This window comes from Hyperoodon ampullatus, assembly GCF_949752795.1.
Source record: "Hyperoodon ampullatus genome assembly, chromosome: 6".
NCBI classification, from domain to species: Eukaryota; Metazoa; Chordata; class Mammalia; order Artiodactyla; family Ziphiidae; genus Hyperoodon; species Hyperoodon ampullatus.
The window spans coordinates 23,564,801-23,586,491 of NC_136919.1; the positions used below are offsets into that span (position 1 = coordinate 23,564,801).

A 21,691-nucleotide genomic window follows, 5' to 3' on the forward strand; every position below is an offset into this window, starting at 1 on the left:
GAGTTTTCCATCATATAGACTAAATGAAAGATAAGTGGGGACTTCCCTGGTGGTGCAGTGGTTAAGAATCCGCCTGCCAATGCAGGGGACACGGGTTTGATCCCTGGTCAAGGAAGATCCCACATGCCACGGAGCAACTAAGCCCCTGTGCCACAACCACTGAGCCCGCATGCCACAACCACTGAGCCCGTGTGCCACAACTACTGAAGCCCGCGCGCCTAGAGCCCGTGCTCTGCAACAAGAGAAGCCACCACAATGAGAAGCCCGTGCACCGCAACGAAGAGTAGCCCCCGCTCACTGCAACTAGAGAAAGCCCACACGCAGCAACAAAGACCCAATGCAGCCAAAAATAAAATAAAATTTAAAAAAAGAAAGAAAGATAAGTGACTTAATTTAGTGGCTGTAGGTATGGACTAGATGGTAGAGGGAAGTATCTGAAGATTTTCTTAAGATAGCAGTGGCATCTGGGACAGCTTAAGTTCCTTCACAGATCACTGCTTTCTCAGTGTCCTTCTCAATTTTGCTGAGCCAAAGAAGCTGAGGAAAGAGAAGCTGCTTTGTAATTCTACCAGTCTTTTTGACCCTAACACACACACACACACACACGCACACACACACGTGTATCACCCAGAATGATGACTTTTTTTTACCTTTATTCTTTTTTTTTAGGGAAGCTGAAGATTCTCTTTCAATCACGGTTGTTCGCTGCACATCGGTATATCTCTTTTTATGTCTTGTGTGTTAGTTTTACCCTTCTTGGCCCCAAGACCCTGTACCCCCAGCAGAATATCCCCCGTAGAGTAAACAGCCTGTGTGCCAGTATTGTGGAGGACACAGATGTGGGTCCAGGCTTCAAGAACTCATGGTCCAGCTAAGGAGACAGACCTGTGATTATGCAGAGTGGGATGACAAGGGTACCAAACTAGGAGTTTCAAGACAGGTCTGAGTGATATCACTGTGGAGCAGTCATTTAGTTTCAGTTTTGACTTTTGTAAAACAGAGATGAGGACAATAACTGCCTTGTCTATCTAATGGTTTGTTCTGAGGACCCAACAAGGTGTTGAATGTGAACGTGTTTTATCGGCCTCAAGGCAAGGTGTGGTACAGATGATGCACAGAAAGGCACCAGCCATCCTAAACCACCGTAGGCCTAGGAGTCCTTTATATGTGATACAGGGGAAAGTATATAATCAGATTGTAAGAGAAAACTACCAAGGAGGAAAAGTTGACAGAAAATTCTCATTTTGAGAGACTTTAGTACATACCTCTTAGCCTTGGCCACAAATAGACAAGAAAATAAATAGGGGCATAGAGAATTTTAATAATGCATTTAATAATCTAATCCAACTGACCACATACCAGACCACCAAAAAAACTAAATTCCCCAAAGAAACAACTGTGTAAGTCTCTTTTCCAGAATATAATAAAACACAAATTGATAGCTATCAAAAACTTAATTAAAACCACCCAGTCATTTGGAATAAAAATGTAGTCTCCTAAGTAAAGACAGAATCAAATGGAAAAGCAAAAATTACCATTATAGACTAGGTAGAAAATAATTAAAATTTAGAACTCTACTTCTTAGAACTTATTATATACAGTTGAAGCTATACTCAGAGTAAAATTCATAACCTTAAAAGTGATTTTATTATTTAACAAGAAAACAGGTTAAGTAAATATTCAGTGTAAGAAGTAGGAAGAAAAGACTAATAAAACAAGCATGAAGCAGATTAAAGAAAATGATAAAAATTTAAATCTAAATGATGCTTTGGAAAACAGAAAAAATTGGAAAGTTGATAAATCCAAGGGCTAGTTCTTTACAGGAAAAAATTAAAAATTAGGAGAACTTTAGGGAAAAGAAATATGTGGGCCTTACATGAAGGAAACTAGAATAATACTGAAGGAAGTAAAATTTTTCTTTAATATAAAAGGAGTTACATATTATGTTCCTTGATGGGAAGACTACTAATATGTTGGATTTTCTCATGTTAATGTATATGCTTAAGGAAAATTCAGACTCCCTGTGGGACTTTTATTTGGATTTTGACAAAGTATATCAAGATGAGACTTACCAAGAAAATCTTTTTTTAAAAGGAATAATGAGGATGGCCTTGAAATACTAGATTTTAAAACTAATAAAGCTGCAGTAATTAAAACAGTGTGATATTGATGAAATGTTGGATATATCAATCTAATCAAATAGAAAGTCCAAGAATAGATACCAGTATAAGAATTTAGTATATGATAAATATGGCATCCCAAGTCAGTGGGAGAAAAGATGATTATTCAAGAAATTGTACTGGGACATATCTCACACCATTTGATGTTAAAGACTTAAATATAAAAAACAAACCATAAAAATGTCAACAATATGGATGGGTGTCTATCCAGTCGTAAGTTGCAGAAAGAACTCCTAAGCATTTAGGGAGTGGGAGAAGGTACAGTGGAACAAACAGCTATTTCATTATGTGGAAAAAATTAAATTTCTGTGGTCCAAAAACTTCATAACACTAAAAAGCAAAGAAATTGTTGCCTCCTCTCCTTATTTGAAGTGTTATTTTTTGTTTGTTTGTTTCTTAGAAGTAGAACAGGAAAAAAACCCCACCTAAATAGGACTAGGATGTTTGCCATAAATATGAAAGACCAAGTGTTTTATGCACAGATAAATGGAGATTCTTCTATTCTAAATAAAGAATTTATCTATGAAATAATGTGAAATCAATGCATAAAAAAACAGTATACTGAAAGCTAATCGCTATAAATGATCATGCAGGTGTTGAGAGATTCTTTGCATTTAGCTGATTATCATCTCAGTGGAGAACATCTTAATCTTAATTAGGTAGTTCTTTTCCTACTCTATTTCCAAGAAATGATAGCAAAAGATAGCACTTGTTAAGTAAGGAGAGAGGGAAACAGCATATATCTGCCTCCTTTAAAAAAATAAAAAGTATAGGGGCTTCCCTGGTTACGCAGTGGTTGAGAGTCCACCTGCCAATGCAGGGGACACGGGTTCGTGCCCCAGTCCAGGAAGATCCCACATGCCGCGGAGCGGCTGGGCCCGTGAGCCATGGCCGCTGAGCCTGTGCGTCCGGAGCCTGCGCGTTGCAACGGGAGAGGCGACAACAGTGAGAGGCCCGTGTACCACACACACACAAAAAAAACTAAAACTAAAATAAGATAAAAATAAAAAAATAAAAAGTATAGGGAGAGGAAAATTAACATGTTCCAGTACCATTCCTAAGATTCCTATGAGGTTCCCAAGAAAAGAGGAGTATGAATACTGTACTTTGGAGATCCTGCAGGGAAAGCTGACATTAGCCCAGGTGATGGTCCCTGTGCCCCTGAGAAACGCCCTGAATATTGTCTAGCCCACTTGGGCCTCTCACCAGAAGTTATATGATCGTAAGACAAATGATCATACATATTTTACTTCAGCAAGAATGCTCATCTTTGTCCGAGTGGATTCTTAGAGCCCTCAAATGATTTGAAATTGATTAGGAATTATAAAATCCTAAGTTGGAATATTAATTACTGCTTCTCTAGGACATAGAATTTTATGATTAAAATATGTTTTGGGGCTTCCCTGGTGGCGCAGTGGTTGAGAGTCCGCCTGCCGATGCAGGGGACGCGGGTTCGTGCCCCGGTCCGGGAGGATCCCATGTGCCGCGGAGCGGCTGGTCCCGTGAGCCATGGCCGCTGAGCCTGCGCGTCCGGAGCCTGTGCTCCACAACGGGAGAGGCCACAACAGTGAGAGGCCCGCGTAACGCAAAAAAAAAAAAAAAAGTATGTTTTGGTTTAATTGTATAGATCTGTATTTCTATTAATTATTTATAATACATTATTTATTATAATATTAATACTAATATTTAATGTCTTATTTAATTTGTGCCAAAAGAAAATCCTACAAGGTAGATATATTGGTTATCCCCCTTTTACAGATGAGGACACTATAGCCTCACAGGCACATGGTCTCACATGCAGGAATCAGTAGAGCTGGGCTTTTTTCAGGTAGTTAGACTCCAGAACCCATGCTCATTAGAATTATGCTGTTTCTGCCTCCTGGTCCAGTTCCCATACTGTGCAGAAGAGAAGACTGAAGGCCAGAGAAAGGAGTGTGTACACACACACACATGCACGCACGCACACACACACACACACAACTGGTTTTCTTCCATAACAATTTGTGTTTGAGGTAGTTCTCAGAACTGTTGAGTAGCTGAAGTTGGGTTGGAATTCAGGTCTCTTTGCTCACAGGCCAGTTCTCTTTGTCTTCATCATACCACAGCCTTTGGCCACTGTATTGAATCTTGAGCTGTCCTCAGATGCATAAGAACATTGGGTTGAGATCCCTAAATTTTATGAAAAGAGATCTCTAATGGGATGTCATCCTTCTCTGTGGGTTTTAATTGAATTCTCAATAGCTGTCAAGCTTTTGCTTTTGTTTTTAAGAAACGAGAAGATGTACATGGCTTTTATGAAAGTCCCACATTTTTCTAAAGTGTGTCGTGTCAATGTTTTGCAGGGACTCCCCAAGTCCTCCTTCCTAACGGAGGAGAAGCGAGCCAGGCTGAAGACCAACCCCGTGAAGGTGCACTTTGCAGAGGAAGTGCTCGTCAGCGGACACAGCCAGGTGCGTCACTGGTCAGGGGGTTGAAATGACTCTTCATGAAGTGGGTGAGCTGCCTCCTGGCATGTATCTCCTGAAGACTCTGGAATCTGCAGCATGGAGGGGATGCAGAGGGAGTGCTGAGGGCTTGCTTGAGGCTCTGTGCCCCCTTAGTGAGGCACCTGCAAACGGTGGACAGGGAGAGATGCACTGGGTGTGGCTCTGTCATTCTGTGACTCCATTTTTCTGCCCTTGAAATTTCAACAGATTCCAATTGTTCATTTCCATTCTAAATCTTCAAACTTAGTATTCCCTCTGAAGGTGATATATTGATAGTAGTGATGGTGGCCGGGGGAGGGGGGGGCTTTGGTTTTTTTAAAGAGCCCATCATCTATTGAACCTCTATTGCGTGAATTTTGGGTACATAATCCTTAGTCATCACCATACCCCACATGGGAGGTATTTTAACAAAAGAGGAAGCAGAGGCTTAGAGAGGTTAAGAGAATTAACCTCTGAGATCACATAGCTAGAAATACAGGAGCACAGGTCTGTGTGACTTCAGTTCTTCTGTTTTCCACTGTGATATGCTGTCTAGTCCTTTTTGATATGGGAATACCCAGGATTGGTGTGGTTGGATAGGAGGGTTCAGAAGACAAGTTTGTAAAGGGAAAATTGTGGCTAGAGTTTGATGTTTTCAATGTGGACTGTTAAAGACTCATATATTCATAATTTAAATATTTTCCACCCGATGGTCTGTAACTATTACCATTCTGAATTCAGTGATCAATAATAGATTTTGAAACTTTCAAATCAGAGCTTGTCCTTATCTGGTTTTCTTAGCATGGAGACCAGTGAATGGGGAGTCACGGCCATTTTAACACAGGATTCAGGTGATCTGATTCACATCTGAAGAGCCCTTATTTTCTTCTTGTCCTGCTGCTTAACAGACTCCGCCTTCAGTTAGACCTCAGAGTAAAAGGTGGATTTGTTCAGGAAGGTCTAGTGGGAGGCCTAGTGTATTAATCAGAAAAGACCTGAGATCCTGTCAGTCTGAAATATTTGAGTCTCTGTGTGTCCATGTTTGTGAAAATGGATCAAACCTCTTCAGCAAATTAAATTTTGATTCAACATGTGTTTTTAAGAGTAGTACATAGTTGGGCTTCCCTGGTGGCGCAGTGGTTGAGAGTCCGGCTGCCGATGCAGGGGACACGGGTTTGTGCCCCGGTCCGGGAAGATCCCACATGCCACGGAGAGGCTGGGCCCATGAGCCAGGGCTGCTGAGCCTGCGCGTCCGGAGCCTGTGCTCCGCAACGGGAGAGGCCACAACAGTGAGAAGCCCGCGTACCGCAAAAATAAAATAAAATAAAATAAAAAGAGTAGTACATAGTAAAGAGAAGTAGAAGCTAGGACCAACTAACAGAACAGGTAGAGAATAAGGGTTCTGCAGATGTGAACCAGATCCCCTGGGGAGACTTGCAGCTCAGGGTCCCGAGTCTCCGTATCAGCCACGTGAGGCAGAGACAGCCAAACCAGCAAGAGTTCATCATTGTGACCTACATTTTCATCCTTTCAGGTATTTAAAAGATGATAAAATCAGTGGCTAAACTTTCTCCCTTGAAACATACTAAGACCCTAGAAGAATCTGAAATAGGAAACCAACATTTGGGGGTTTGGGTTTTTTTTTATTATTGAGGTATAGTTGATATACAATATAAGTTTCAAGTTTCAACATTGTGATTCACAATCTTTAAAGGTTATATACTCCATTTATAGTTATTATAAAATTTTGGCCATATTCCCTGTGCTGATCAATATATCTTTGTAGCTTATTCATTTTATACATAGTAGTTGGTACCTCTTAATTCCCTACCCCTACCTTGCCCCTCCACCTGCTCCCTAGTGGTAACCTCTAGTTTATTCTCTATATCTGTGAGTCTGTTTCTTTTTTGTTATATTCACTAGTTTGTTTTATTTTTTAGATTCCACATATAAGTGATATCATACAGTATTATCTTTCTCTGTCTGACTTAAGGAAACCAACACTTCAAATATGCTTAACTTTGCTAACCGTTAAAGAAATGCAAAGGAAAATATTAAGAACTGCTACTTTATACTTAGTAAATGAGCACAAATAAAGAAAAATGTAAGCCCTGATGCCAAGAAAGTAGCTACACTCATGTACTAATTGGTGGCTTTGTAAATTGATCTAATCTCTGGGAGTAGAAGAAAACAAAACTTAATGAATGCCATAAAAGTGGGCCAAGGATCACATTCTCATTAATTTAAGTTTATAAAATAATTTAAATGCAAAAATCCATGTAGTTAAAGATATCTGTTTTACTGATAGATAAATTGCAAATATTTTGAAAAAATGTTAAATGTCTAGGGCAGAGGAATGGTTAAAGAAATTCTGATATTCCAACTCAACAGACTCTTTATAAGTCCATTAAAATTATAAACATTAAACCCACATGAAGAAGTGTATATGTGTTGAGTAAAAATGCACATAGAATCGTGCATGTTCTATTAGTGTGGCTCTCTAAAAGCTATTTACAGGTATAGATAAAAATGGGAAGAAGCCTTAGAGAAAAGCCTTAGTTATGTGATGATGTTATGGATGTATTTTTTGGTAAATCACAAATAATAAAGTATCAAGGAAAGCATGTCATACTTGGGAATTCCAAAGATTAAGATTTCTAAATACCCTAAACCAGAATAGTGAGATGAGAACATGAGCGATGTGAAATCCCTCATCCCTGACTGAGTGTGAAATGGCACTGGGATATGACCATATTCCTTTTTCTTCCATAAAAGTACTGTGGTTTAAAAAAAAATTTTGTAGAGTGATGAATGTGAGTCTTGCTTAAACGATACAAGTGGCCTTATATTTAGAAGATACAAAATTCTCATCTGAAAAAGACTGTCAGGTTTTTGAAAAAAGATGGTAAGCTTCTAACCCAGGTGGGCTTTGTACCCAAACTCTTTGCAGAGATTAGAGTTGGGGGCAGTTGATCTCATAAATCCGGAGTGATGGTTGGGATGAGTAGAGGTGGAGAGCAGCCCTCTGCCCTTTGGTGTTGCTTTACTGTAGGGAATGAAGCAGTAAAACGTTGAGGTGGCTCTGAGGGAGCATCCTACCCCCCGTTTCACCCAACCCCACAAGGCACAGTGCAAGAATCTCAGAAAGGCCCATCTGGGACTATGTGCATGCTTGTCACCTGACTTACCAAATTGCATCCCACAAGGGAGGCAACCAGCAGTGAAGTGTCAGCTGATGGCCGCGTGACATCATACAGGCTCTCACAGTGCTGTCAGTATGCTCGTGGCAGGGCTCAGTCTTCACCGTCTTCCAGTTCTAGTGGCTATCCCTGGAACAAAGCACGCCTGTATCTGTGTGGCATAGACCTCATCCATTGGAGAAATCTCCAAATGTCAAGAATCAATCTACAACATGGTGAGGAGGTTGGGGAGAATCCTGCTCTCCTCACCAGGCAGGGCCAGGGAAGCTGAGGATCTGTCACACCCAGGGACAGGAAGGGACAGTTTCAACACTACTCTTGTGTTTTCCAGGGTAATTCTCTGCTGTGTATGCCCAACGTGCTCAAGGTGTACTTGGAGAATGGACAGACCAAAGCTTTCAAGTTTGAGGCACACACGACTGTGAAGGTATTCGGAATAAACTTGAATCTCTTTCCCAGTGAGAATTTGCTGGCTCCCAGGACCCCGGGGGCATCTTGCCAGGCAGCTACCTTGGTGATCTCACAACCACCATGGTCTGAGCACCTGCAGTAAGCCAAGCACTGTGTTATCTCATTTAGTTGCACAAACACCCAGCAAGCTGGTATTTTAATCACCATCTTGCAGGGGAGGAAATCAGGGCTCAGAGAGATGAAGTACCCAATACAACTCATAAGCTTTCACCCCTAACCACTTGGATTCCCTGCCTCTTGTATGGGACTCCACCTGCTACCCAAAAGACTAGAGTCGCTAAAATCCCAGGCAAGGTGTGCAGGCAGGTCCAGGCCCCTGTGAATTCTATTCTGGATGGAAGTCAGTTTGACTTACATTTAACAAGTTCCCCCAAAGGAGATACTCTGAGGCAGGTGGTACAGAATGAGGTAGAAAGTGGTCTCTGTCTCCCAGGAGCTTGCAGTCTAGTTGAGGGAAGATGGACATTCTTGGAACTCCCAGTAGTCCAGGGCAGGACGAAGTAAGGGCTGTAAAGAGAGGGACAAGGAAGTGCTCAGCACACAAGGGAAAGAGCACCATCTTTCCATCTGACCATGTTCTGTCCTGTCGGGACGTCAGAGAAGGCTTTGCAAAGAAGCTGGACCTGAGCTGAGCTTTGAAGTGTTTCTAAGACTTCAACAAGCACAGGTGGGGACAGAGTTTTTGAGGAGTTCGAGGATGCACATCAATCTGAAGAAGTCCCATGAACTAAGGCAGAGAGCCAGTAAGACAGGCATTGCCCAGGAAGTAGTAAACCATCCCACAGGACTGGAACACAGGCCATTTTCTCATGGGAGGAGTGGGAGATGGCACAGGCTGGCTGGGGACGGCCTCGAATGGCAGGCAATGGAGTTTGGATTTTATCCATAGACAATAAGGGATGGCACTATAGTTTCTGAACAAGGAAGCAAATAGTGTTAGAGGGAGGCACCAGGGAAGAAGCAAAGAAAGGAGTTGTTCAAACATTAAAAATCATGTAGGGCTTCCCTGGTGGCGCAGTGGTTGGGAGTCTGCCTGCCGATCCAGGGGACACGGGTTTGTGCCCCCGTCCGGGAGGATCCCGTATGCCGCGGAGCGGCTGGGCCCGTGAGCCGTGGCCGCTGAGCCTGCGCGTCCGGAGCCTGTGCTCTGCAGCGGGAGAGGCCGCAGCGGTGAGAGGCCTGCGTACCGCAAAAAAAAAAAAAAAAAATCATGTAAGTGTCAACACTGAGCCCAGCTCTTCTGATACTGGGGGAAGAGCAGGTTCAGGTGGGCAGGTGCAGCTATAGGTACCGGACAGTAGCCAAGATACACACACACACACACACACACACACACACACACATGCACTTGAGTGCACACGTGCATACTCAATGCACGCACATACACCAGTGTTCCCTGGCACCTCCCTTTGGCAGTTCCTAGGGCTGCCCCAAATGCCCTATTCCATTCTTATCTTGGTGTGACTGAGGAGAAGCTGGAGAAAGCCTGTCTGACCCTGGGAAGCTCAAACCCAAAGGAGGAAGGGAGGGGGGAATGGATTTGTTCAGTGTTCACTACATGTCTTGCACTTCCCTGGGTACTTCCTCGTGCACTATCTCACTTAATGCCCCCAGTAACCTTGTAAAGTGACAATTATTAACCTACTTTTCAGATGAGAACACTGGCCCAAGAGATCCCAAACTTGTCAAGGTCAGCTAGCTCCTAACTGGCTTCCAACTTGGTCTGTTGTCTCTGAACCCTGCACTGGAGGTGGCCACGCTGCCATTCTGCATGAAAGTTGTGCAAATGCATTAGACAAGGTGTCTACTTCTGTCATCTTTGAGTAAAGTGCATTGGAATGGAGGGGATGATTTATTTAAAGTGAGTCCCCCTTTGGTGGCCAAAAAGACTTTGAGATGATTTACACACACCGCAGGGGAATTAAAGCCAAGATGACAGATGGAGTTGGCGAAATGGGGAAGGAGTTAGCTGGTATAATACTGGTTAATTTTACTTCCCTGTAGTAGCCGAATTTTTAAAAAGCAAGTCTTTTAGCTCTTTATGACAGAGAAAGAGGGAGGTATATAAACAAATCCCCAAATGGGTAAAAAAGGGAAAAACCACTGTCAGTTCATCAGTGACTTCTCTTCCCCACTGCCTTATCAAGAGAAGCAAATTTCTTACATTAGAAAACCTCTTTCTCTAAATCAAGGAAAATAACATGTCATTTGACCCAGTGAACATTTAGTGACTCTTTTGTGTGTGCCGGCAAAGCTGTTGATGATACAGAAATAGGTTATCCCGGGTCACTCCCTTAGGGAGCCTAGAGTCTTGGGGTGGGGCTGGGGTGAGGAGATGAGACCTGGAGTTATTTCACAAGGAGACTGTTGTGGGTACAGTGTGCTCAGAACCAGGAAATCGGGATGTGAAAATGGTGTGGTGTGGGCTCTAGGAAGAGAGAGCTTCCAGCTGGGTGGCAAGGAAAGGCCCCCAGGATGTGATGGCCTATGAGGCCGACTTGGAAAGATGGACAGGAATGGGTCAGGAGTGGTAGGTGAAGACAGCTTCCCGGACATGTGGAATGACACCAACAAAGATCCAGTGATGGGAAAGTTTGGCAAGTATGTGGGGCTTGCGAGCAGGGTACATTGGAAGAAGCAGCAGAAGATAAAGTGGGAGAAGTGGGCTGGCACCTGATACTTGAGAGCCTTGAATATTAAGCTAAGGAGTTTGGATTTGGGCTAGTGGGCCATGGGGACCACTGAATATTCTTGAGCCAGGGAGAGCATGAGAAGTACAAGGCTTAGACAAGTTTCTCTAGATCAGGGGTCAGCAAACTTGTTCTGTAAAGAGGCAGATAATATTCTAGGTTTTTCAGGCCATGGGGCTTCTGTCATGGTTACTCAACTCTGCCATTGTAGAGAATGGGCATGACTGGGTTCCCATATAACTTTAATTAAAAAAACAAGCAGTGGACCAGATTTGGCCCACAGGTGATGGTTTGCCAACCCCTGCTCTAGATGCAAGGTGGAGGTCAGATGGGTAGCGGGGTGGGGTCCTTAGGGCACCACTCAACAAAGCCAGGAGAAATGTGTGAACTCAAGCCAAAGGGAGAATGGAGAGAGGGGACAGAGTCCACTGAGGGGCTCTCCATCATGGCCAGCTCACAGTAGGCATTGAATTAATGTTGTTGAGTTACAGAAGCAGATAGACCCTTCAGGACTAAGTCACTGGTCAGTTATGGAGGGCAATGGAGCAAGTGGGAAGAGGATTCAGAATTGGGAGCTGTGAGGAGCAGGTAGCACCTGATGGCGTGGCACTTACTAAATCTGAGATTCTGGCAGGACATCTATGATGAGTCTGTGATGATTATTTATTCACTGAGTGAAAGTTTATTGAGCATCACTGAGTGCCAAGCTTTGGGGATATAATGGAGCACAAGACAAGCAAGGTTCACATTCTGGGGAAGTTAGCATCTAGTGGGGTAAATGACAATAAGCAAGAAGACAAATAGCAGCAGCTAGCATGTATTGAACACTTGCCATCTGCCAGGTGCGATTCTAAATGCCATATATGGGGAAATTAATTTACCGCACACAACCCCTGAGAGAGGTGTGAATATTATGACCATCTTAGAGATGAAAACATTGAGGCATAGAGAGAGTAAGCACTTTGTCCAGAGACACACAGCTAGTGAGTGGAAGTCTAGGTCTAGAGCCCATTCACTTAACTTTACTGTACTGTCTTATCTATTACTAGAGAACAGAGCTGTCGTTGAAGAAAATCATATCCAGTAGTGATGAAGGAAATCAACAGGACCTGGGACAGAGAATAGCAGGGGCAATCCCATTTAGACACAGCGACCAGAGAAGTTTTCTCTGAAGAGAAAGAAACAGCCTTGTGAAGAGTGTGGGAGGAGTGTGCCAGGCAGAGGGAACAACATTGTGAATGCCCTGAGGCAGCAAAGACCTTGTGATGACAAGTGGCCACCGTAGTGAACGAGGAAAATGTGGCATGGCAACTCTGGTGGCACAGTATTAATTATCATGTCATCCCATCAGCCCCTCTAAATAGGCATCCTTATCCTCCATTTCATAGGAAGAAACAGGTTCAGAAGCATCAGGTTGATTTCCCGTAGTTGCATAGAGAGTAGGTGGTGTGATTCTGTCTGGTAAGCAGTTGATGATGCAGACTCCAGAGAGAGGATGAATCTGGAGACCTTGAAGAGAGGCATAAGGCCCCAAAGGATAGCTTCAGCCTTTCGAGTAAAGCAAGAGAGGGTGGCCGTATGGGTGGTGCTGGAGCCTTGAGGGAAGGGGAGCGGTGGGTGTAGGACCTTGAGGGGCAATGAGAAGTCCCACGTGTGGCCCGTCAAGATTTGGCTGCCTGCGTTGGCAGTGGACCCAGTCAGTGTAGGCCTTTCTCTCCCCAGCTGCACCGAGGAGCAGAGGGAAAGTGAAGGGAGTCCTCCCTGCTCTGTGCCTGAACATGAGGGCTGGCCTGTTCCTCGGTGACCCTCATGCCTCTGTGCCTGCAGGACATCATCCTCACGGTGAAGGAGAAGCTGTCGATCCGAAGTATGGAGTACTTTGCGCTGGCCCTGGAGGAGCAGTACAACATCTCACGGCTGCACCTGCTGCACGAGGAGGAGCTCATCCAGCAGGTACCACCTGCTTCTGCTCCTGGTGGGGAGATCTGGGCTGGGCAAGCTGCACGCCTCAGCCAGAACCTTTGGGTATAGGGCTGAGTGCATCTGCAGGTTTGATGCGCTTCCTTGTGCTAAGAAGGCACAGAGCTCACTCAGCCTGGATTTTGTATGAGGTAGGCAGGCCCCCATTTTGCAGACAAGGAGACAGAGGCTTAGAAAAGTAAGGTGACTTACTCAAGGTAACACAGCCAATAGATCTCTATCTTTTGCTTCCAATTCTGATGACCTTCCTCTGAACCTGCTGCCTTTGAGATGTCAGGGAAGCATCTGTTGCTGTGTCTAAACCCTTTTTGTGAGACTTGCCCTCTGAGCTCGTCCTTGACGGCAGGACAGGGCTAACACAGTCAGTCCACCTGTACCACTCAATCTTTCAGCCACTCAGTGATTTGTAATACCAGCTTTTTAAAGCCAAACACAGGTCAGTTCCATAATTTTTAAGAAGAGAAACAGCATGAGCAAGGCATGAGCTCATGGAAGCCGCTCTGAGCGTTCTTCACTGCAGATGAATTCCTACCATGGTCACTCATCTTCTAATACTGCTGCTTACAAACTTTTTTTTAAATCACTTCTGTTCCATTAGCATTGGAAAAAGAAATCAAGTTAAATCACTAAGATCGTTGAAGTGAAAAAGAAGTAAGGTACAGGAGAGAGAGAGATATATACACACACACATAGATATGTATATATATAATGTATAATATACTATTATTTGTGGAAAAGAAAAGAATGTACATTTATAGGAGCATATATACACACAGACTGTCTCTGGAACAGTATATAAGAAACCAGTTGCAGAGATTTCTTCTGGAAAGGGGTTGATGGGATCAGTGGGAAACTTTGCTCTTTTGATCCGTTTACATTTTATACCCATGGGAAAGTTAAATCGGCGGCAAAGGTCTGCACTGACTGGGGAAGTACTAAAACTGAAATCTCTGGGGAGTGTCTTTCATTGTCTTTTTTTAAAAGTTGTTTTGTGGAATAACTGTGAGAACAAAAGCAGAAGGTGAATCGTGTCTCTCTTACGCATCCCAGGTGGTACAAAGGGAAGAGTCACATGATTACCGCTGCCTCTTCAGGGTGTGTTTTGTTCCCAAGGACCCCCTGGACCTCCTGAAAGAAGACCCAGTAGCCTTTGAATACCTCTATCTGCAGGTGACCCGGTCTGCCCTTCCTAAAATAACAGTGGTTGTTCTCCAAGGTGGCACATTGGGTTATTTTGAACATGAGCTCAAGGCAATTAAGCAGCTCCCTGGTAGGGATTATCTTTATCTGAGGGAGAGTGGGCCTGATTATCCCTCAGCATTCCTTTTTATGTCACTGTGTTGCTATGTTAGGAGATTTGCAATATATTAATGAAATTAAGGCTTAGTCCTCAATGTAGATGACACGTTTTCTAATACCATTTAGGATCTTTAGAGTTACAGTTTTTATTGCTAAAAGGGGCATTAGTACTTCAGAGCCTTACTTCAGAAATGATGAAACTGAGTCTTGGAAAGGTCACATAATTTGCCTGGGTTACCCATTTGGTGGTGGAGCCAAAAATGGGTTCCTTGATCTCCTAGCCTGGTGTTCCACCTGCTCTGCTTCCTTAGGTGAGGTTTATTATGTCATTTTTATTCTGATGAAAAAATCATTTGGGAGACATCACCATTTTACAGGTGAGATAACTAGGTGTATTGACTTGCCCAAAGTCTTATAAAAATGGTGGCAGCAAATAATAACAACAACAGCAGCAGTACTTTATATTTGAATAACACAGCGTCCCTATACCTGCTTTCAAATGCATTATCTAATTTAAACCTCAGAGAAGCCATATAAGGTAGATGTGACTGTCCTCATTTATCAAGGGGAAGTACCAGTGCACAGGTAGTCTTAGTCAAGTAACCAAGGTCACACAGCCCAGAATTGGCAGAGCCAGGTCTCAAAGCTGCCTTTCACCTGAGAGAACAAGGAACACAATCTGTTCTTGTTTCCCAGTTCCTCTGATCTAATCTCTCCTAGAGCTGCAGCGATGTGCTCCAGGAGCGCTTTGCCGTGGAAATGAAATGCAGCTCTGCGCTCCGGCTCGCGGCCCTGCACATCCAGGAGCGGATCTACGCATGTGCCCAGCCACAGAAGATCTCTTTGAAATACATAGAGTGAGTGGCAGGGGACTTCTGTGTCCCGCCAGCAGCAGCTGTGTTGCATTTGTAACTTGGCTGGCCCTGGGCCAGGATGGCCAGATTCACAGAAAGCTGATAGTCACCCACCTACCCATCTGTCTGTTGTCTTCCCATTCATTTCCCTCTCCACCCTGTCCAACCCAGCCTGGCTTCCCCAGATATCAGAACCTGGCTGCTCCCTCTGGGGCAGAAACCACCTCCAGATGGAATGACACAGGATCCCTTTGTAATTTCCCAGTTCCTGGGAGGATGTCTCGGGAAATCAGTTGACAACTTCAGCATAAAGCTCTTCTGAGGGCAGGAATGCCTTGAAAATTCATTTGGTGTGAACCAATCATGTTGCATTAGATTCCTATTAGGGTAGTTTCAAGTCCTGAGGTTCTGATACCTCCTGATTCTCAGCTTAAAATTTCACCTCGCTCTGTGTGGTGTCACCCCGATTTGCTAACCTCTTGCCTGAGCATCAGAATCGGATGGGGAATTATATTTTAAAAAATAAAACAAATCCTTGGCCTTACCCCTGATAGACTAGGTCAAATCTCTAGGGAGTGGTACCTGAGAATCTGTATTTTTAATGAGTTTGTTGGGAGGTTTTGAGCATCATTCTGGAGCATGGCCTCAGGGATTCACAGGTGCTATGTGTTGCCCCATGAGAGCGTGCTATACAGGTGTGATGAGTAATGAGCTCCTAGAATGATCATGGGGTTTAATTCCTGAATGGCTTGTTTTTGTGGAGTGTGTGTGTGTTTGAATCCATGGATAGATAGATAGATAGATAATTACACAAACACACACACACTCTTCATGTATATATTTACATACACTCCACAAAACCAGCCATATATATCTTCTGCTGACAAAGAAGCTCATAATTACAGTATTCTTAGAACACTAAGTACTGAATCAAATATAATTATGCTCTTCATTAGAATCAAGTACACTGTAAAAATGGGCCTCCTTGTCTCCAATGTCTTTTGGCAGGAAGGATTGGGGAATAGAGAACTTTATATCTCCAACTTTGCTACGAAACATGAAAGGAAAAGACATCAAGAAAGCCATCAGCTTCCACATGAAGAGGAACCAGAATTTGCTGGAACCCAGACAGAAGGTAATGTAGCCACAGCCCCTGTCGATCACACAGCTGTCTGTTGTGAAACCTCAGGGAAAGAATTTTCAACATTGACTGCATTTTAGACAAATGAAAACTCTGACTTCAACAGTCTTTTTCATTTTCTTTTTTCCTTACTTAAGCAACTTATTTCTGCTGCCCAGCTACGTTTAAGTTATCTACAGATCCTTGGGGAACTCAAGACATACGGTGGGAAAATCTTTAATGCTACTTTAATGGTATGTATTAAAGAACTGTGGGGTCCTACCCTTATAAAGGTTGCAAGAGGTTCTCTGACGATCAATGTATCTTTTAGCCTAAAATTCCTGAGGACTGGGTCATGGACTAGAATTTGTTTGGGAAACTAAATATTATGCCATTGGGGAGCGTCTATCAAGCCATTGCTTAGAGCCAGCCCTCTGACAGATGCTGGGGGAGGCAGAGCTGAATGAGATGTGATTTCCACCCTAAAATGATGGAGCAAGGCACCCAACAAGACAAAGCAAAGCCACAGGAGGCACAGGACCATTGCTGTGGGGTTTGATGACAGAGGCCACCACTGCTAGCTTCAGGTTGAGTGGGGAAGAAGGGGTTAAGGAAAGGCAAGAAGGTTGGATTTGGCCAGATTTCAGTACAGAGGAAAGGCGTTTTGAGGGCAGGGTACTGTAAGAAGTTTACCCTGGAGCTTTGGGTATATGAAGGTAAAGAGGAAAAAATGGAAATCATGAAGGAAAGATAAGAATGTTAGACTGACTGCCATGCTGGGGCCCTGGTTGTTCAGAAGAAGGGAAGAAATAAGGGGTGGAAGGGTGAGAAGGGAAAAGAGAAGCAAAAGAGCCCCCTGCTGTGTTACCCATTCCTCCCCTGGCCTGCTTTTTGGAGCCTAGGCCTAGAGCTATGTGCTTTGCGGCAGTCAGTGATGGGGGATGTGGCCTAAGGGAACTCTCCCTCACCACTCAGTCAGCCCCAGAACTCTCCAGCACAAAGCCAGACAATTTACCAGTTTTATATATATATATATATTATAATAGCAAAACTCCTTTCAGTGGATTTGGTGTGCCTCTCAGTCATTTACAGCAGTGATGGGTCAATTTAATCAGACTGCTGACCTAACAATGTAAATGGAAAAAGGGAATCAGTGTTTTGACAGAAAGGAAGAGCATCAGATAGTCAGAGGAAGGGAAAAATAGACTGAGTCTTTGTATAAGTAGAGGACTAAATGGTAGAAAAGAGACTAGATCACAGCAAGGAAACTTGAAAGTACAAGAAAAACTACCCACTTTTCCCAAGGGCTAAACCTGCCCTCTGCCAACTGTCTAGGTCCCGTCCCCAGCTCCTCTTTACCTTTCCTGTCTAAGGAAAGAGCTGGTAGTGGGAGGAGAAACCAACCACGTTGAACTGGCTCAGGGTGCTTGCTGGGCACTGGGGGTTACAAATGTAGATACATGCAGACTCTGTTGTCAGGGACCTTAGCATGGAATATGACTTAAATACAAAAAATTACGGTAAGAAGTCTTACCTCAGTGCTATCAGAGAAGTGCAGAGGATATGGTGTGAAAACAACACAGAGGAAAAGGACTGTTGTGGTTTGAGGAGCAGGTCAGGCCGATGTTTTCTGTAGGCGGTAGGGTTTTTTGTTTGTTTGGTTGGTTTGTGGTACGTGGGCCTCTCACTGTTGTGGCCTCTCCTGTTGAGGAGCATAGGCTCCGGACACGCAGGCTCAGCGGCCATGGCTCATGGGCTCAGCCGCTCCGTGGCATGTGGGATCTTCCCGGACCAGGGCACAAACCCATGTCCCCTACATCAGCAGGCGGACTCTCAACCACTGCGCCACCAGGGAAGCCCCGGCAGTAGGTTTTGATGGAAGCTTTTAAAGAAGGGTCAGGGTTTCAGTAGATAGTGATGACAGGCAAGGGATTCCAAGAGGAGGGCACAGCATGAATATAGGTACGTAGGTGTGAAAGTATATGGTTGTGTTTATGGAACAGGTCAAAGTCCTGTGGTTTGATTCTCTATTGTGAAGTGTATTATGGGAGATAAAGTTATACTTAATTTATCTGTAGATGGGGCCCAGGTTAGGCTATCACCTAACTTGGTAGTCTAGGGGAGTGGTGGTGAGGACCTGAAATAAGAATCAAGGGGTTTGCAGAGAGAGGTATCATGTCCTACATGTATAATGTATTTTTTCACTAGCTTGTGAATGGAAACTAATTCTCTTTCCCCCCTTCTGCAGTTACAGGATAGAGAATCCTACATTGCCCTTCTAGTTGGAGCCAAGTATGGCATTAGCCACATTATCAACAGCAAACTCAACATCATGTCCACGTTGGCAGAGTTTGCAAACATCAGTCGTGTAGAGCTGACAGAAGAGTCTGAGAAAGTGAGCATGGTCAAAGTGCATCTTCAGAACATCAAGGTAATACATGGGGAAGAGATTTTTGAGTCCAGCTTCTGGAATCTGGGGCTAAATATTCAAGGGTAGTTTATATGAGTTTGGATATTAAGAAAGTCTAATGTCCAACATTTGCTTAAGAGGTGGAATTGTCCATCCTGTCCCATCAAAGGGAAAGTGATGAACAGGGTGCATTTTCCGGGACAGGTCCTAAAAGGTTTTTTATATAAACTGAGCTGGACGATGTCCTTTCCTGATGGGTTCAGAAACTTAGATGGGAGCACCAGAGGGTTTTATTACATACATGGGACCAGAATGGCTGCCCAAGATTTTGGGTGGCAGCAGTTAAAATGGGTAAATGGTGTGGGGTACTTCCTGAGCCTCTCTGGAAGGTCCTACAGTTATCCTGCCTTCCTTTGATTTAATCCCAACATGCTCAGGGCTGGTGCTTCATTCTTCTTATCCCCCTCTCCTCCTTCTCTACTCGCTCCTGCTCCTTTTCCTTTTCCAGGTCAGGTCTTGAAGGGGCCCCATGGTTTGAATGAACAGGGTAGGGTGGTTGGGATAGGGGGACAGGAGACATTGTGGAGATTGGATGGGAGGAGCCCACTGGGCACATGTGAGTGTGTGTGCATGCATGTGTGGTTGTGGGTGTGCACACGTGTGCACACTCATTTCAAGTCTTGTAGATGAGAAAATGGGACACCAGAGGGCCTGCCTGTGGACCATGGCTGGATTTAGCTGGAATCTCTCACTGGCGCCACATGGCCTTGTTGCCAGTCTTCAGACTATCCCTTAGCCCTTTATAAGCATAAGAGCTCTCTTTACCTTCAAAGGTTCTGACTTTGCTGCTGGAATCCAACAGTGCAAAAGACCTAGCCTGCCTGATTGCTGGGTACTACAGGCTATATGTCGACCCAGTTACCTCCGTTTTCCTCTGGCCGGGAAACAAACAACAGGTGCACCGGGTATCCGCTGAAGAAGGTGAGGCGCTGAGGCTTGCCCCAGTAAGGACAGGCCCATTTCACTGCCTTGTAGGTCAGGGAAGCCTAAAAGGAGGTGGTGCATTGAATGGAGCTGAGACTCCCACTCAAGTGGAAGTAAGCAGTTGATCTTTCCAAAATCCTAAATAGAGAAGCTTTCTTTGTACCTGAGAGTCCCCTAAAGCCAAAGAAGGCTACGGAAGGTCTCTGATTCCCTGTAGTATTTTCTAAAATCATCTCTAAGATCCACTGCATTTTATCTTTCTTTGCCAGTAAAACAAGATGTCACTTATTTGTTCAGAAAATACAGCTGAGGGCTTCCCTGGTGGCGCAGTGGTTGAGAGTCCGCCTGCCGATGCAGGGGACACGGGTTCGTGCCCCGGTCTGGGAGGATCCCACATGCCGCGGAGCAGCTGGGCCCGTGAGCCATGGCCGCTGAGCCTGCGCATCTGGAGCCTGTGCTCCGCAACGGGAGAGGCCACAACAGTGAGAGGCCCGCGTACCACAAAAAAAAAAAAAAAAAGAAAAAGAAAATACAGCTGACCTACCTTCTCATCCCATTCCTGGGTACTCTTTTGCATTCTCTTGAATTATAATAAAAATTCTCAACCTCACATGTTTAGAAGAAGGGGGTACCTGGAGATAGAAGGGAAAATCATACGATGTAAGGAATGAAGTAGGGGAGGCCAGATGAGATGAACATTTTCCCAGGCCAGCTCCCAGTTTCTACCAGGCTTTGCTTCAGCGCTATTTTTTTTTAATTGAGGTATAGCTGTTTTACAATGTTGTGTTAGTTTCTACCGTGCAGCGAAGTGGAGTTCCTTGTGCTATACGGCAGGTTCTCATCAGTTATCTATTTTATACATATTAGTTAGTGTATATATGTCAATCCCAATCTCCCAATTCATCCCACCCCCCTTTCCTCCCTTGGTGCTTCAGCACTATTTATGCAGCATTTTCCCAGTGGTTTGCTGATAAATGTTTAACAACTGTCTCTGCAGGGATAAAACAAAACAAAACAGAATTCTAATTTGAAGCAATTGCCTATTTCCATGGCATAAACACTCCCACCATGACTAATTTCAAGCCCCCGATGTGCTGTCACTGAACATGAAGGTGGGGAGAGGTGCTCAGTAGCGCACCATTATATGGCATTTCCTCCATGTGGATAAAATAGGCATAAGTAATCATAGATATTGGATGAGACTAAAGTAAAATAATTAGGAAGTGAAGGTTTTGTGTGCTTGTTACCTTTGTCTTTCACACAATTTATGAACAAGGGATGATACTTCTGAATATGGTCAGGGAAACAGTGCCCCATGGAGTGGTGCTGTTGTGGAGGCCTGCTGGGGGTGCAGGGCAGGTGGCAGTGGTCATAGGAGGCCTCCAGAGCAGGAGGTATTTGAAAGAGGTCATGAAGAACATGGTGGAGTTAACCAGGCAAAGAAGGGAGAAGAGATCCTTTGAAGCAGAGGGGACACAATGGAGGCATGACACAAAGGGTCATGCACTGTGACAGGGTGACAAAGTTGCTGAGGAGGGGTATGGGCCATACTGTTAGAGGGTGACCAGGCTGCTGAGGGGATCAGGGCCATCCTGTGAGAGGCCCCAACCTTAGTAGGAGAGCTTAGATGCTTCCCTGTAGACCAGAGAAACCAAAAGAGGGTTTAAATAGAGTGTAATGTGATCAGAGAGAAGTTTAGAAGGATCACACCTGGAGGCTTATGGTGCATGAGAAATTGGAGACCTGGCTCAATGCCCCCCCAACACTCTCACCATGAATCCCTCCCAAGTACCAGCAGTGGATGACTTTTAACTTTCCTAAAAGCCCTGTGGCACCAGTAGGTCCCTAGGCCAGGCTTCAGAATGGTTCCAGCCTAGCAGCCTCAGAACCCCCCATAAAGTTGCTAAAATACAGATTCCTGGGCCTCACTCCCTAGATATCGGACTCAGTTCATCAGGGCTAGGTCCAGGGATCTCTTCTGTTTTGTTTTTTTAAAAAATATGATTCCCTATCTGATTTTGATGCCCAGTCAGCACAA

The 21,691-nt window shown here is 44.4% G+C and overlaps 1 protein-coding gene across 2 annotated transcripts in view; it reads left to right on the forward strand.

Moving 5' to 3' along the window:
* FRMPD1 (FERM and PDZ domain containing 1) overlaps nt 1-21,691 on the forward strand; it is a gene marked incomplete at its 5' end in the record, with an annotated part of 46,915 nt that overhangs the window by 18,568 nt on the left and 6,656 nt on the right. For both annotated transcript variants that reach the window (XM_079706972.1, XM_079706973.1), the window contains 10 exons: nt 670-715; nt 4,523-4,630; nt 8,177-8,272; nt 12,834-12,959; nt 14,037-14,156; nt 15,006-15,142; nt 16,148-16,274; nt 16,418-16,513; nt 18,508-18,690; nt 19,503-19,650. In XM_079706972.1, the coding sequence (XP_079563098.1) occupies nt 670-715; nt 4,523-4,630; nt 8,177-8,272; nt 12,834-12,959; nt 14,037-14,156; nt 15,006-15,142; nt 16,148-16,274; nt 16,418-16,513; nt 18,508-18,690; nt 19,503-19,650 (1,187 nt within the window). The remainder of the gene's footprint in view (nt 1-669; nt 716-4,522; nt 4,631-8,176; nt 8,273-12,833; nt 12,960-14,036; nt 14,157-15,005; nt 15,143-16,147; nt 16,275-16,417; nt 16,514-18,507; nt 18,691-19,502; nt 19,651-21,691) is intronic.